Source organism: Danio aesculapii, chromosome 16 (genome assembly GCF_903798145.1).
Source record: "Danio aesculapii chromosome 16, fDanAes4.1, whole genome shotgun sequence".
Lineage (NCBI taxonomy): Eukaryota > Metazoa > Chordata > Actinopteri > Cypriniformes > Danionidae > Danio > Danio aesculapii.
Window position 1 is genome coordinate 13,508,651 of NC_079450.1, and position 15,036 is coordinate 13,523,686.

A 15,036-nucleotide genomic window follows, 5' to 3' on the forward strand; every position below is an offset into this window, starting at 1 on the left:
AAATATGTAAGGTTACTTTATCCAGATTTTGTAGAAGCATAAAACAATTGCTTCTTGGCTTTAAATCTGCAAGGTACGCATTATCTAATTAAATAACCAGTAAGCTTTCTCCTCCTTGGTACAGTCTAGATAAGATACATCTGCGGATGCGCACATCTATATTGCATAATTGTTGTGACACTGTATAACAATAATTAATATTTTTATAGTACTGTGACGGTAAGGTTTAGGGTTGGGGTGAGGGTAGACATTAAAAAAATACAATTTATTGGATAATTTAATAAATAACATAAATAATACTTGGTAAAACTATTGTTTTTACATTACTGTGATGGTTGGGTTTAGGGTTGGTGACGTTAATAAAATACAATTAATGGGAAATTTAATAAATAATATAAATTATTCTTGTTAACTTCTGGCCACAACTTTATTTGATCTAGCAGCAACCCTCTACTGACCAGGAAGAAAGATTTTAAATGATTTAGTATAGAGTTATTTAATTTTTGCGTTGAGTTTTGTTACTTTATCCAATTTATATCAAAAAGTGAAATGTTTGGCAGTGAGAAATGTGCCCTCTTTTAAGTTCAAGTATTATGTTGGTTTTGATGCTATAATAAATAAAACAATTCTAATATTTCCAATATCTGTTTAACAGAGAGGTTTTTTTTCAACACATAATAATTTTAAGAACTGAATTCTAAAAACGAATGTCTTTGCCATAATGACAGTACATCTTATTTTACTAGCTATTTTGCAAGATACTAGTATTAAAAATTGATCTGTTCTATAGACACTGGCGAAAAATTATTTCTTAAGAAGGCTAATGATATTAATAATTAATCATATTAGCATTTTTACAATTTAGAAAACCTAACCAAAAGAAATAAGACTTTCTCCTGAAGAAAAAAGTAATTGGAATTACTGTCTAAAAAAATCTCCATAAAAGATCACTTAAAATATATTTGAAAAAGAATACAAATTTTACAGGAGGACTTATAATTTTGACTTCAAGTTGCACTGGAATTTAAATCGCATTTTCTAATTTTATATAGAAATAATGTAAGATAGTTGCATGTATTCTTAAATAAAACAAAACATGTGTCTTTCTCATTTGGTGCCAATAAGCCATCACGTTTCGTAAAAATAAAAACTCAACTCCAGAAATTAGTGACCACCTGCACTATTCTGCTGCTTTGGTTATTATTAAGATGTTGAAACTCTTAGTAAAAGTAAAAGTTTGGCTCACCTGATGTTTTAGCTGTGGGTCGCACCAGCAGGTAACTCAATGGAGAGGTAGAGTTACAGTCCTCACCTGCCCAGCCCAACTCACACACACACCTGAGGTCATTACTGCACACCTGCAATACAGAGAGAAATCATTCATATTATACAGTGTCAAAATACAGTAATGAACAGCAGCGTTTAACAAGACCTTTTAAATATAGTAAAAGACTTGACTTGAACTGTTTTGTACATATTAGTACTATTAGACATTTAGCTTTCTAATAAAAAATATAGAATTTTGTAATTTAAAGTATAAATATTGTATATATTCAGCAATTTTACTCGTTGCACTTGAGTAAAATACTCACCCCATGTCCTGAGCAGATCACTCTTTCATTGGTGCCGGGACACGTGCTAAAGTTGAAGTCCTGTACCGGGAGGCATTTGTGATTAAAGCAGATGCGATCTGTCCCGCAAGCCGTTCCGTCCTCCACATATCCCAGATCGGTGTCACCATCAATCAGCACATGCCCTCCACTGAAACATTCACACTCCATTCAGAAAAATCAGTGTACACACAGAAAGCTGATGAAAGTGTGTGTGTGTGTGTGTGTACCTGCAGTCCAGTGAAGCGCTGTGCTGGGCCACAGAGAAAGAGGTCAATCCTCCCTGTAACTCTCCTAGTCTGGGTGCTGGAGAAATGTTGGAGCACAGCAGGTATCCACAGTGAACATCCCTAAAAACACACACACACACACACTTTAAATCTTTGCTTCTAGTTAAAAGATCTTACACAACCTTGACATGCTTTAATGACTAATGAACTGATCGCTGTCCACATTAACTCTTTCCCAGCCATTGACCAGACATCTCGTCAACACTGCAGATAATGCTTTTCTTACTTAGAGTTTTTTGGCCTTATTATACACCCAGCGCAATAAGCCGCAAGACGTGTATAGTGTGATTTGTTGCTATTTTCAGACCAGCGCAACCCTAATTTTCACGTTTTGCACCACGTTGTTTAAAAAGCAAATCCACTTTTTGGACTCATGGGTGTGCTGGTCTATAAAAGCGGTGTGTTAAGGCGCATTGTTGGTGTTTTGCTATTTTGAGGAACTGAAATAGACTGCGTCATTGACCTACTAAAAACTGGTCTAAAGTGCAGCGCAGAGCACGTTAGTTATGCACCTATGCAGGTCCAAAGCACTTACACATTGCTGAATACACACAGGATGTACAGCAATACACAAAAATCTTTACAAATGAAAAAAACTTTAAGGATTAAAATGTTACAGAAAAAAAAATATTTTCGACATAAATATAAATTCTCTATGCCTTCTTCATGTCGGGGGGCTTTTTTCAGTTTATTCATGGCAATTTGCATTTTTATAATGTTATTATTTTAGTAGTATTATTGATTATATGCATATGTATATTTGTTTAATAAAAACAAGTTTAGATTTGTCCACCTGTCAGGTTTTGGAGATGTATGCATGCCCATATGGGGTATAAGAATAGGCTGTGTGTTTGGATATACGTTTTTTGACTACACTTCATTATTATTGTTCATTTATTAGTTTGCTGGAAATTAGAGCTTAATTTAGAAATGATTTTGAAACAAATCTTTGCGCTTAACAAACTAAATTAAATATGTAGAGTAAAGAGGTAAAGAGAGAGTAAAGAGGCGGAATGGAGGTGGCTCATTCTTTATTGTCACGCTGCAGATGGTCTGTTTAACAGTTTTTTCTCATGCTAATAACACATGCGCCATGGCGTGATGCAACTGACTCTTTAAAAGAATGGGATTTGTGATTCTGATTGGTTTAATGTACTTTATGCTCAAAACACACCCATAACTCCATGAGCCAGGGCACAAATCTTATTTTTCTGTCCTTAAAATAGCAAAAGTGGATTCGGACATGCCCTTAATGCTTTCACGCCATTCACTTTAGACTTTATGTCTAGATTGTTAAAATAGTCCAAATATCTAAAAAAAACAAAAAAAACATCTTGTTTTCAGAAATAATATGTTAAGTGATTAACAAAATTAAGTGACTTTCTTATTTCAAAACAAAAACAAGATTATTTCGCTTAACCCATTGGCAGATTATTTTCCTTTTTGTTATTTTGACTTATTATTATTTTTGATTATTTACGGAAACAAAATATATTTTTTAAAAGTCACTTAATTTAGTTACTCACTAAACATATTACTTCTGAAAACAAGACCATGTTTCTTAGATATTTGGACTAGAAACAAGACAAAAACTTTAAGTAAGAAAAGCATTTTTTTGCAGTGAATTAAAAGAGAACGTTTCTCCAAATGTTTACAGCAATCTGTCTTTTAGGTGTATTACGGGGAGGGAAGTCATTCATTCATTAATTTTCTTTTCAGCTTAGTCCCTTTATTAATCAGGGTTCGCCACAGCGGAATGAACTGCCAGTTAAGGGAAGTCCTAGTGCATTTCCACCTGAACGAGGATGAGACTTCTGGGTTTTCTGGGTGTGAAATATAAGGCGATCAGAGAAAGTGTAGATAAGATCGCATGTAAAGATGTTACACAACTTTCCTTTTGGTTACTTCATTCTTTATTAGCACTCGCCACACGAAATGATCCACCAATTATAAAAATGATCCACAATATAGACACAGACACTAATAAACATACGCATAAAACATGCATTGAAATGTATCTGCATTCAAGTGGTGATACAACATAAACACATGAAGATAGAACTCAAACCCTTTTTTTGTTTAAAGTCAGAGGATGGGTTCTTTATTTTTATATATAATAATGACATACATGGGCGGCACGGTGGCTCAGTGGTTAGCACTGTCACCACAGCAAGAAGGTCGCTGGTTCAAGTTGGGCCAGTTGCCATTTCTGTGTGGAGTTTGCATGTTCTCCCCGTGTTGGCGTGGGTTTCTTCTGGGTGCTCCGGTTTTCCCCACTGTCCAAAGACATGTGCTATAAGTGAACTGGATGAACTAAATTGGCCGTAGTGTGTGCGAATGTTAGAGTGTATGGGTGTTTCCCAGTACTGGGTTGTAGGTGGAAGGGCATCCTCTGTGTAAAACATATTCAGGAATAGTTGGCTGTTCTTTTCGCTGTGGCGACAACTGATAAATAAGGGAGTAAACTGAAGGAAAATGAACGAATGAATAACGTCTTATATTCCTAGCAGAAAATATTCTGAGTGCTGTCAAATTTTGCGGAAAATCATCAAAAATGGTGGCTGCGGCTAGCAACTTTAAAAAAAGGCTTGCGAGGAAAAAATTAAGGAATTAATAATAAAGTAATACTATTATAATGTAAAAATTTCCAACTCACTGTTTTTTGCACTGTATCCAGGTGTCTTTGTCACGTCCACAGTTGCCCTTCTCTGTGCCCTCAATGTTGAGTTTCTCATAGCAAAACTTATCAGCCGATGTCGCTTCTTTAGAAACATTTTAGAGATATCAAAGTAATCAAAATCACACCAAAACCACCCAGAAAGAAAAAAAAAGCATGTTTCAAAAAGTGGAAAGTGATGTTGCTACTTTCTGTAACTGAAATATAAAGCTGAAATAAAATGAAAATCTTAATATTATAGGGTCTATTTGTAGAATTCAGATACCCTTCTGTTTTATTAATAACGGCTTTCCAAGCAAAAATGGTCTTTTAAATAAAAATAATATTAGATAACCTAGGGGAAGCCTGAAAAAGTCAAGTTTTGTTACAAGCTGTTCACACACTGGCAAATGAAAAAGAGATTTTTAAGTGAATAGTGAATATTCTTACATACAGCCCCTTTAAACATAAAAACAAATGTGAAAACCAAAATTTAACAATTGAAATTACAAAGAAACACACTAATACAAACTAAACTGAAATATAAAATAAAAAGCTAATGTAAAATGTGAATTAATGCTACTGTATTAAGTCACTCACTCTCTCCCCAGAGGTACTTGCACTGCCTGTCCTTGGTTTTGCATCTGCCGTTGAAACATCTTCCCTAAAATGACATGAAAAGTAGAACAAAATGGCCACAGAAACAATTATATAAATGATATTATAAATATATTGTAATATATTATAATTATATTATATAATTATATTGTATTATATATGTATATACAAAAACTCACTTGATCTTTCTCACACGTGTACCCATCCATCTTGTGTAGGTTTGGAGGACACTGTTGAAAAGCGTATATAATGAGCTTAAATATAAAATTCAAAAGTACTTGAGGAAATACAAAATATAAGAGAATGACATATTATAAACTGTTTTTAAACAAATATAGTTTACAAAACACAAACCATGTATAGTAAGACATGAATTTTAAATATGCATGGAACAACATTATGACTAAACTAAACTTGCACGACACACTATATGGAAGACTAAATCCCATAATGTACACAATGTAATGTTTGAACCAGAAGCAATAGCACTCATATATACATTCAGATTCTTTTTTTATTTTTAGATGATAATAAGCCATGCATCATGGAGCATAATAATTTTAAATGTGTATAGTCACAGACAAATATTGGCTTTTTTATTAGGTAGTTTACGTTCCAAATGTAGATAAATTTGCAAACTTCTCAAAATTGGCTTCTTCAAAGGGCCCTTCCGGTATTACTGTTGGATATAACTTTTAATTTTCAAGCATGATTCCTCACTGATGTTTGTTTAGTATGTGAAATCTAGTATTTAGATATTACGCAAGATTATGCAGAAGTCTTTAAGTTCCCTACAACTTTTGAAATCCCTTCAAAGGTCTAATTCTGGAGGGTAAACCCTTTAAATTGATTAGGGCATAAAGATGATCCTTTCAGAATGGAACAAAGCCAAACTCAATTGGTGTATTAATTGGTATATGTACGGAGATATTTAATTTTGAATACAGCAGCTCAGACGCTACCGGTCATTTCGATAACTGTCATGCCATTATAAAATCGCCAGGTTTAAGAAGCTATTTCGTTTAAAATCAGTGGTTTTCACTGGCTGATTGAGATACATAATGTACTGGGCATCACAACAGACAAGAAGCACTGCATTAAATGACAATGTTCCACCACATCTCCTTAATATATGGTAATTTGGAAAGTATTTATCAATGGACTTTCTGCACTCACCTGCTGCTCCTGGCAGCACTTGTGTTTAAATAGACTTTCATCTCGTTTTAAACTTGAACAATTAAATTAAAACGGAAGTGTATTTAACTCATTATATTTTAATTAAAATAAATTATTGATGCTGTAAAAGAAACCTTATTATATTAAAAATAATCAAATAAACCTTTCACTGGAAGTTTATTGGTTGCTGAAAAAAACGGTGCATTCCAAATGGGCAGCTCGGCATGAACATAATCATGGGCACCATATTGAGCTGTCATTCCAAAGAGAAGTGCTCAAAACTGCCCACTTCAAATGGCCCTTTGGAATGAAGGATATTTAAGTGTACAACTGATGGACCCATTGGGCCATGATGCATTGACCAGGGAAGTTGTTTGGTGTCACACACTGCATTCAGCTCGAAAGGGCTCATCCTGATGCTCTAATCCCTTCAAAGGGACCCTCCCAAGGGATTAGGGCATAGGGATGAGCCTTTCCGAATAGAATCCAGTCAATATTCGGTGGTTAAGTCTGATATCACGGATCCAAAATGCTCTATCAAATTGTATGAGGAGGCTCAACAAATGGTAATAAAGCACTGTAATACTTTCGAAAATCATGATCACAATATATATAAAACCATGCCTAATATCAGATGGCCAAAAATTGCTTATTTTTTTATTGTTAAAATATTGATGTCTGTGATGCAGCAGGAGCAGAGACTGTTCTATACACCATGATATTATTGAAAAAAAATCATTTTAACGCATTAAATGACTAGAAAGGCGTCATAAACTAATATTTATAGTTACCTGAGTCTGAACAATCCTTTATTTCGAAAAGGTTTTTATTTTGAAAAATGACCGTATTCTCTCGGTTTCATCTCGGTCACTTGAGCGCCCAAATTTAACCCACAAGAAGCAAAATGAGTAAGAAACAGATGTCTATGGAAAGTTTCTTTGCTAAGGGGAAAAGGCCCAGTGAAGGACCCACAACCCATTTTTCAACAAATCAGGTGAATCCACCATGGCTGTGTAAGAAGATCAACTGATGGAGATCGCAAATGACAGCCTTTTAGTGGCCGTTCGCATATCACGTCTTTTCTAGAGTTCGCACAAGTTCGTTGTTTCCAATGGAGGTGCTCATGCCTTCCAGACGCACCCAGTTGAAGGAATCCTGCGAGCCCACCGCGAGTTACGTGACAAGAACTGACCAATCAGCATCAGCTTGTAAGGATTATACACATTTCGGTCAACTAATTATCTCAGACAAACACAAAACACCCAAACACTGCAGTGCTTTTTTTGGACAGCAATGTATTGTCAGCTTCTCATCCTCTGACAAGCAACCTTCAATCTACGAAACACGGCTACCCCCAACCCCCCATCCGCCTCCAGAGGTCTTGATTGGCCCCAAAGAGCTTAGAATCACCAAGAGGCGACACTCTAGTGCAATTTTGGAAACAGCCACTAGATGGCGCGACTGCCATTTTGAATGAAAACTCCAATAGAACAACAGCATATTGTAAGTCAGAAAAATAAACTATTAAAAGTGCTCATGATTGTGATAGTAAGTGTTGTATTGTCATCTTTAGGTTGTATCTCAGCTTTAATGTGATTTTTAAATAAATAAATAAAAAACAAAGCAGCTGCTTGCCATCGCGACAGCAATAAGATCCAATGGACAGCCGATCGCTTTCACTCCAAAATGGTGGAATCCGGTGTTGTTGTTGGGCGTTGATGTTGCAATGGAACGTTCTATTGAGTGTCGCCTCTTGGTCATTCTAAGCTCTTTGTTGGCCCCCATGTCTCAGAACCCTCCAGAGCAGTGCTTCCTAAAATCTACGATCAGGTCAGGCTGGTGGATGTGCTGGACAGTCGGGATGCTGCACACTTGGCCATGATGAAGAGACCTGACCTGGGCATCACCTTCACCAAACTCCACTGCTGGACTCTTATAGATTTGAAAAAAAGTCACATTAACCGTTCACCAGAAGTTTATCTGTAGGAGAAAAAACACTGGCTGTGCAAATACCCTATTCAACGGAGTAGCGGCTTGGACCTGGAAACAGTATTCCATATAGTATGCCACGACTTCTGTGGATACACAATATAACAAGTGGATAGCCCGTTCTACTCCTGCAGGATGTGTTTTGAGATGTACATAATAGTTCCCTTACCTGGCTGGAGTTCCCAGTGCACATTTCCGGTATGTCGCAATCATTGACAGCCTCTCGACAAAGCACACCCATAAACTCCAGCTACAGAGACATCACAATGATCATTAAAAATCTCACCCGAACAGAAACAGCTGCACTTTTTTTTTCCTTCTTGTACGACTCAGCACCTACCTGGCAGTTTTTACAACAGAGACCATCACTGCATTTGGCTCCCTGAGTCAACATACATTTTTTGCAGCAGTTTTCCCCCTCTCTAGCACACTCCTGCAGAAAGAGCGGAAAAAAAAGAGATTACATAAGCAATGTCAGATTAATGTGATCGTGATGTTGATGGAAGATCACTCACGGCTGGGCTTCCACAGTCACACTCCTCTCCTGCCTCCACAAAACCATTTCCACACTCTGGAGGATCCAAGAGCTGCAGACAAAACAAAGCGAAGGAAATAATTTGGCAATTTTTAAACAGTCAATAAACATAAAACATTAAAGGGCACCTATGATGAAAACCAACTTGTGTATCCACAGTCATATTGGAGTAACATAAACCCAACAAATCTCTTTTTAGAAATTCCCTGATGTTAAAATAGGACCCAAATGCCAGAGATTTTGAAGCCCACCGCAACATGACCAAGGAGTGCGGTTTTCCCCGCCCACCAAAACTAATTGAATCGCCATGTTTCTATACACATGTCCACAGACTTTTTTTTTTTCTTCAGATTAATTAAATTAAAATTTCTGTTCCAACTCTCTGTGACTTTTATAAGATTAAAAGTTTTTAAAAACAGAGCATGTTTGCAGGGCTGGATTAAGAACACATTGGGTCTTGGTGCTATAGCAAATTCAAGATATATCTTGTTGTTGTTAATATTATTAACAATAATAATAATCATTTATTAATTAATATTATTATCTAATTTCCACCATTTGATTTATATTTGATTATTATATATATTTTTCTATTTTATTAAAATAGGCTTGCAAGTGAGCTATACAAAATTAACTAATGACATAACATCAATTTTAAAGTTCAAACAGGCTGAAAAAATCAGCAACAAAAAAACATTTGCAATACTTCCTCAATCAGTGCTTTATAACAAATACTTTAAATATGGGTTTAGCTTTAAAATCTTTCTTTAGAACTTATTATAAATCCCTAATGATAGGATATCTTTAAAGAACATGCTTCTAATATCCAAAAGATTGTGGTCTTCTGAGTTACAGAAGGCTAGCATCCTTTTACTTTATTTTATATATTTTTTGCATCAAATATAGTCGGATGAAAGCCAGTGCCAACATTTCATTGCTCCATATTATTACTGTCGTAAGGGGAAAAGTAAACATTCATAAAAAAGTTTTCTTTCTAACTGGTTCAGCTAGACTTACTGTAAAGCATAACGGAGTGTATTTACTTGAAATACATACTCCGCAACGACGGACATTTTAGTAACTGCTTTTTGATAACGACTGCGGCAGGTGCATGCTGGTTTCTTGAGTCCAGCTGTAACAGCTGCGCGGCTAAAACTGCGCTTCAGTTATGACATTATCGACATGATTCCACCTATCCCAGCTTCTGTACTACGCGTACAAGTTAATCAATGATGAAGACTGATTGAATTTAATTTTTTGTTCTACGACAAGCTTAGTTTGCCTACCTTTGACTGGATGGTTCTCGCGGTAGTGCTGAAATAGGTTCTTGGAAAATTGGGACATCTGATCACCCTTATGGGTGACTAAACAAGTTCAATCTCAGACAATCTCTGATTGAGCTACAGCCACTCTGAGCAACGGCGTCACTGTTTTTGAACAGCAGCAAACCCAAAGGAATACTTCACATTATCGACGAGAGAAAGCATAACACAAAGAGGCGTTTCCTGCATTTCCCTTATGTTAATCCGGCCCTGCATGTTTGTAATAAATACAGCAAAATCGCTATCTAATTCTTAACTGATATAATCACCACGGCCACATGGTGCCAGTAAAAGCTAATATGTGTGTGTGTGTGTGTGTGTACTGCAATAGGAAATCGAATAGGAAATAGCATTTGTGTGAGACTCATCATTTCAGAAAGGCTTGAATAAACTCCACCACAAATACATGAAATAAACTTATTTGGTATTTTTGACTAATGAGCTGTATTTCAGCTTCAACCGAGTCTGTCTCTATCACTGACTGCTGTTTATCTGACGTAACGCATAAAGAGAAGGAGAGACACATGTGGGAATGGTGGGCGGGGAGAAGCAGTTCATTTGCGTTTAAAGCCACAGGCTACAAAAACAGCTACAATGTATCCAGACACCAAAATGGGCAGATTCTGGAGGCTGTAATAAATTATCTGAAGGGTATTTTGAGCTAATACTTTACAGACACATTCGGGAGACACCAAAGGGTTATCTTACATCTTGTAAGGGGTCAAATAGGTGCCCTTTGAATATTATTACAATTAACAGTATCTGTTTTTAAAGTCTTAAAGTGTTCTCCAGTCTTCTGTGTCACATGCTCCTCAAGATATTATACTAATATGTCGATTTAGTGCTTTTTTAATAGTAATCCAAATTAAAATCTTCATAAAAACAATAAGTATTTGAATGTATAAAACTTTGTTAATGAATCTTTTAATTATAAGAAGGAAACCTGTACCTTGTGTTTAGAGTTCTGTGAGAGCAGATTTTGTTTAGGGACATTTTAAGGAAAGTCATTGTTATAAACAGACAGAAATTACCTTTGAGGGTTTGTTGAAGAGACAAGCGCCGCCTCCACTGTTCAGGAAATCATGAAACTCTTCCACATTACAGTCAGAAAATCTCTCAGGCAAGTAGAAACTGTTAGAGAGAACCACAGAGCACTAAATTCATACTGGCCAATTTTACTTTCATCTCCTCTGATTACTGAAACAGACTGATCATGGTCAAATCACACTGAGATTGAACTGAAAATCCACTATTCTTACATTAGTCACCATGTTTACATGCATGCTGTTTTGTGAGGTATTCTAGTACCAATTTAGAAATTATTCCTATATATTAAATATATATCATGTTTAATGTTTAATATATATATATATATATATATATATATATATATATATATATATATATATATATATATATATATATATATATATTACATCACCATAATTATCATATTCCAAATTTCAAACTATCCTCTTGTGGAAATTATGGAAAATATTAGTAGTCTGAAAATGAGTAAATTAACAAATGGAAATTCAGACTCCAATTGAGATATTTGTTGAGATTTTTCAAACATTTTCCAAATAATGTTTAACAGAGCAAGGAATTTTTCACAGTATTTGCTATAATATTTTTTCTTCTGGAGAAAGTCTTATTTGTTTTATTTCGGTTAGAATAAAAACAGTTTTTAATTTTTAAAAACAATTTTAAGGTCAATATTATTAGTAATTTAATAGCAATATTTTTTTCAATGGTCTACAGAACAAACCATCATTAAACAATGATTTACCTAAGTACCCTAACTTGCCTAATTAACCTAGTTAAGCTTTTAAATGTCACTTTAAGCTGTATAGAAGTGTCTAGAAAAATATGTAGTAAAATATTATGTACTGTCATCAAAGCAAAGATAAAAGAAATCAGTTATTAGAAGAGTTATTAAAACTATTATGTTTAGTAATGTGTTGAAAAAATCTTCTCTCCATTAAACAGAAATTAGGGAAAAATTATACAGGGGGGCTAATAATTCATCAGGCATAATAATTCTGACTTCAACTGTAAGCATGCTGCATTTTTCACATTGGTTTATCAAGTCAAATCCCATTTACATGACACAAACAATCAGAATATGCCAGAATTAATCAATTAAAATGTTCATGTAAACATGGTCACTGTTATGGAAGAGGTCTACCTGTTGTTAAAAGTCACAGGCTTTAGGATAGAAAACAGGATTAATGTGAACCAGCCACATATATATATATTTTTGCTCGTTCAAACTACCTATTTAAAATAAGCTGAATCAACACAATTCTTGAGATTTCATCGGGACAACATGATTTTTTATGTTCAATCCACATAGATTTGTTAAAAGTGTTAAGTTAATTTAATTTATTAAGATTTGCGTTGGGACAACATGAATGAATTGTGTGGAACCCTGCATTTTTTAGTGTATAATCATCAGTCTGCTCAGATGAGGAAATGGTTAAGCAGCTACTAACTTATGACCAGCAGAGGGCATGACTTATACATAAAGAACACCAAAACATAGTACAAACCAACACAACGACCACAACAACCAAACCTAATGAAAGAATAAGCAACCAAAGAAGAACCAACAACCAAAATGAAAGAATCCGTCAATTCCTAGTTATGTGCTTATAGATGGATCTTATCCTTTTCAACCCAGTGGATATGTGTCTTGCATTACACATAAATGCTTGCTATCTAGGTATTTATGTACAATTCTGCTTTAAAGCTTATTAACCCCTTGAGAAGTTTACACTTTTATATATAAAAACAGGTAAAAAATAAAATAAGATGATGGTAAAAGAACAACAAACACACTCTGAACTGACAAACTTTGAAGTACCATTGAATCTGGGATTCCCAAACTTTTGTCAACAGCTTAATATTAATTACTTGCCTAAAATATTTACTTAAAGTCTTTTTTAAGATTTTAAGTGAACAGTTCAACAATTTAACGATACACTATAGGCAGAGGGTGAACAAACTCCAGGGTAAGGCTAATATATGCGCTGCCCTTTAATACATTTAAAAAGATTTGCGACCGACCAAGAAGAGGTTTTAACAAAAGCACCACCTATCAACAAACGTCTATTACATTCAACACGCACATTCAATTATTTTATTAAACTCTCCCACTGATCTACACTACCGGTCAAAAGTTTGGGGTCAGTTTATTTATTTTTTATTATTATTACTTTTATTTAAAAATCTGATTAAAATTATTCTGTTCATCAAGACGGCATTTATTATATATAAAAAAATTTTAAATACTTATTTATGAAATATTTATTTATTACTTATGGTATGCAGTTTCAAATGAAATTATTACTCCCTGTTGCTTTTATTACTATTACCCATAATAATCATCATAATAATAATAATTAATATTAGGGAGGACGCAGCCCACACTATTCTTCCGTACTAGGCGGCCGCCTAGGTCACCTCTGGACGCGCCGGCCCTGAGAATAAGAAATCATTCTCTTTTTCACGAGGCCAATCGAAAACCGAACTTGTAATTCAGCAATAAATATTTGACCTTTAAAATGTAAAACTTTAAACGATTGCCAAAACAAGATTACTACACTATAGGCTAGACTACCTTACAATGAAGCTACCAATTTCATTTAATGCTAAAAAAAATGAAACCAGAATAATATTTTGTTATAGCTCTCTCTTAAAACTCATTTGTCATTTTATTACTTCTGCCCTTGACCAGCAAATCAGAATAGTCCGCTGGCCAGCACTTTTGGCTTGGTTTTCAGAGCTGCTGTGAACTCCAGTAATAAACAGTGCTCATCAGCGCAATGTGCGGGGTTGGACAGTTTCTTTTTTGTGCGGAGGGGGACTTTAAATTTGATTGACAAACTTACAATAGCTAAAGTGTTGTGTTAATCATCAACATTAAATTACATTCATATTACGCCTCACACCTGTTACATGTTTTCAATGCATTTTTTTCTTTGCTGCTATCTCCGTGGTCTCTGGCCAGGGGGAGGCTAAGCCTTCCCCAGCCTTACACACTCTCCGCCTATGCGATACACTTGTATCACAGTTGGCAGTTGTGCAATCTAGATAATTATATGCGCATGTTCTAAATCTGGGATTCCCAAAAAATTAACATTAACATTAAATATTGTCAATGATCCAAATGATTTACTTTAAGTGCCTTTTAAGATTTATTTCATCAAATTTAACATTACAGTTGCATATTCTCTGATGTCAATTAAGTACATGCAGGTTAGAATTTCCAATTATTTTAAAATAGAATATTACAGTGTATTGTAAATTATTTTAATCTTTATTTGCTATAATTCATGAGCTTTTGTAATCTTTAAGCAGAATAGTTTCCCCCTCCTTCTGTTTACTGGCAGAAAAGCAGGTCAAACTGTCAATGACACAAGATAAATCAATAGCAAAACACAGCTAATCAATGATCCAATCAATTCTCAATAGACCAAATTAAGTCTCTTATTCAAAAGCCCAATTTACTTGGAAATACATAACAATAACAATCATAAAAATAACTTCTGTTTCAAAAAAAGATTTGAATATAGGATTTGTTTTATAAATATTCATTTAACATTGGTTACATGTTGGTAATGTTAATAAATGTATGAACAATGAACAATACCTTTATTACAGTATTTATTCATGTTTAGTAACGTTAGTTAATGAAAATAAAATTTGTTGTTAGTTTACGTTAACTCAATGTATAAATTAAAGTTAACAAACATGAACATGGATTTTAATAATGCATCAGTAAATGCTGAACTATGATTAATAAATGCTGTATTGTATTGTTCATAGTTAGATCATG

The 15,036-nt window shown here is 34.6% G+C and overlaps 1 protein-coding gene across 2 annotated transcripts in view; it reads right to left on the reverse strand.

Annotated features, from left to right (window-relative positions):
- The window catches only part of adam22 (ADAM metallopeptidase domain 22), a 124,351-nt gene that overhangs the window by 18,173 nt on the left and 91,142 nt on the right, over positions 1 to 15,036 (reverse strand). For both annotated transcript variants that reach the window (XM_056474690.1, XM_056474691.1), the window contains exons 15-24: positions 11,228 to 11,327; positions 8,855 to 8,926; positions 8,680 to 8,772; positions 8,509 to 8,589; positions 5,354 to 5,404; positions 5,157 to 5,220; positions 4,557 to 4,662; positions 1,841 to 1,960; positions 1,593 to 1,761; positions 1,247 to 1,358 (exon numbers count right to left, since the gene is read on the reverse strand). In XM_056474690.1, coding sequence (XP_056330665.1) covers positions 1,247 to 1,358; positions 1,593 to 1,761; positions 1,841 to 1,960; positions 4,557 to 4,662; positions 5,157 to 5,220; positions 5,354 to 5,404; positions 8,509 to 8,589; positions 8,680 to 8,772; positions 8,855 to 8,926; positions 11,228 to 11,327 — 968 coding nt within the window. The remainder of the gene's footprint in view (positions 1 to 1,246; positions 1,359 to 1,592; positions 1,762 to 1,840; positions 1,961 to 4,556; positions 4,663 to 5,156; positions 5,221 to 5,353; positions 5,405 to 8,508; positions 8,590 to 8,679; positions 8,773 to 8,854; positions 8,927 to 11,227; positions 11,328 to 15,036) is intronic.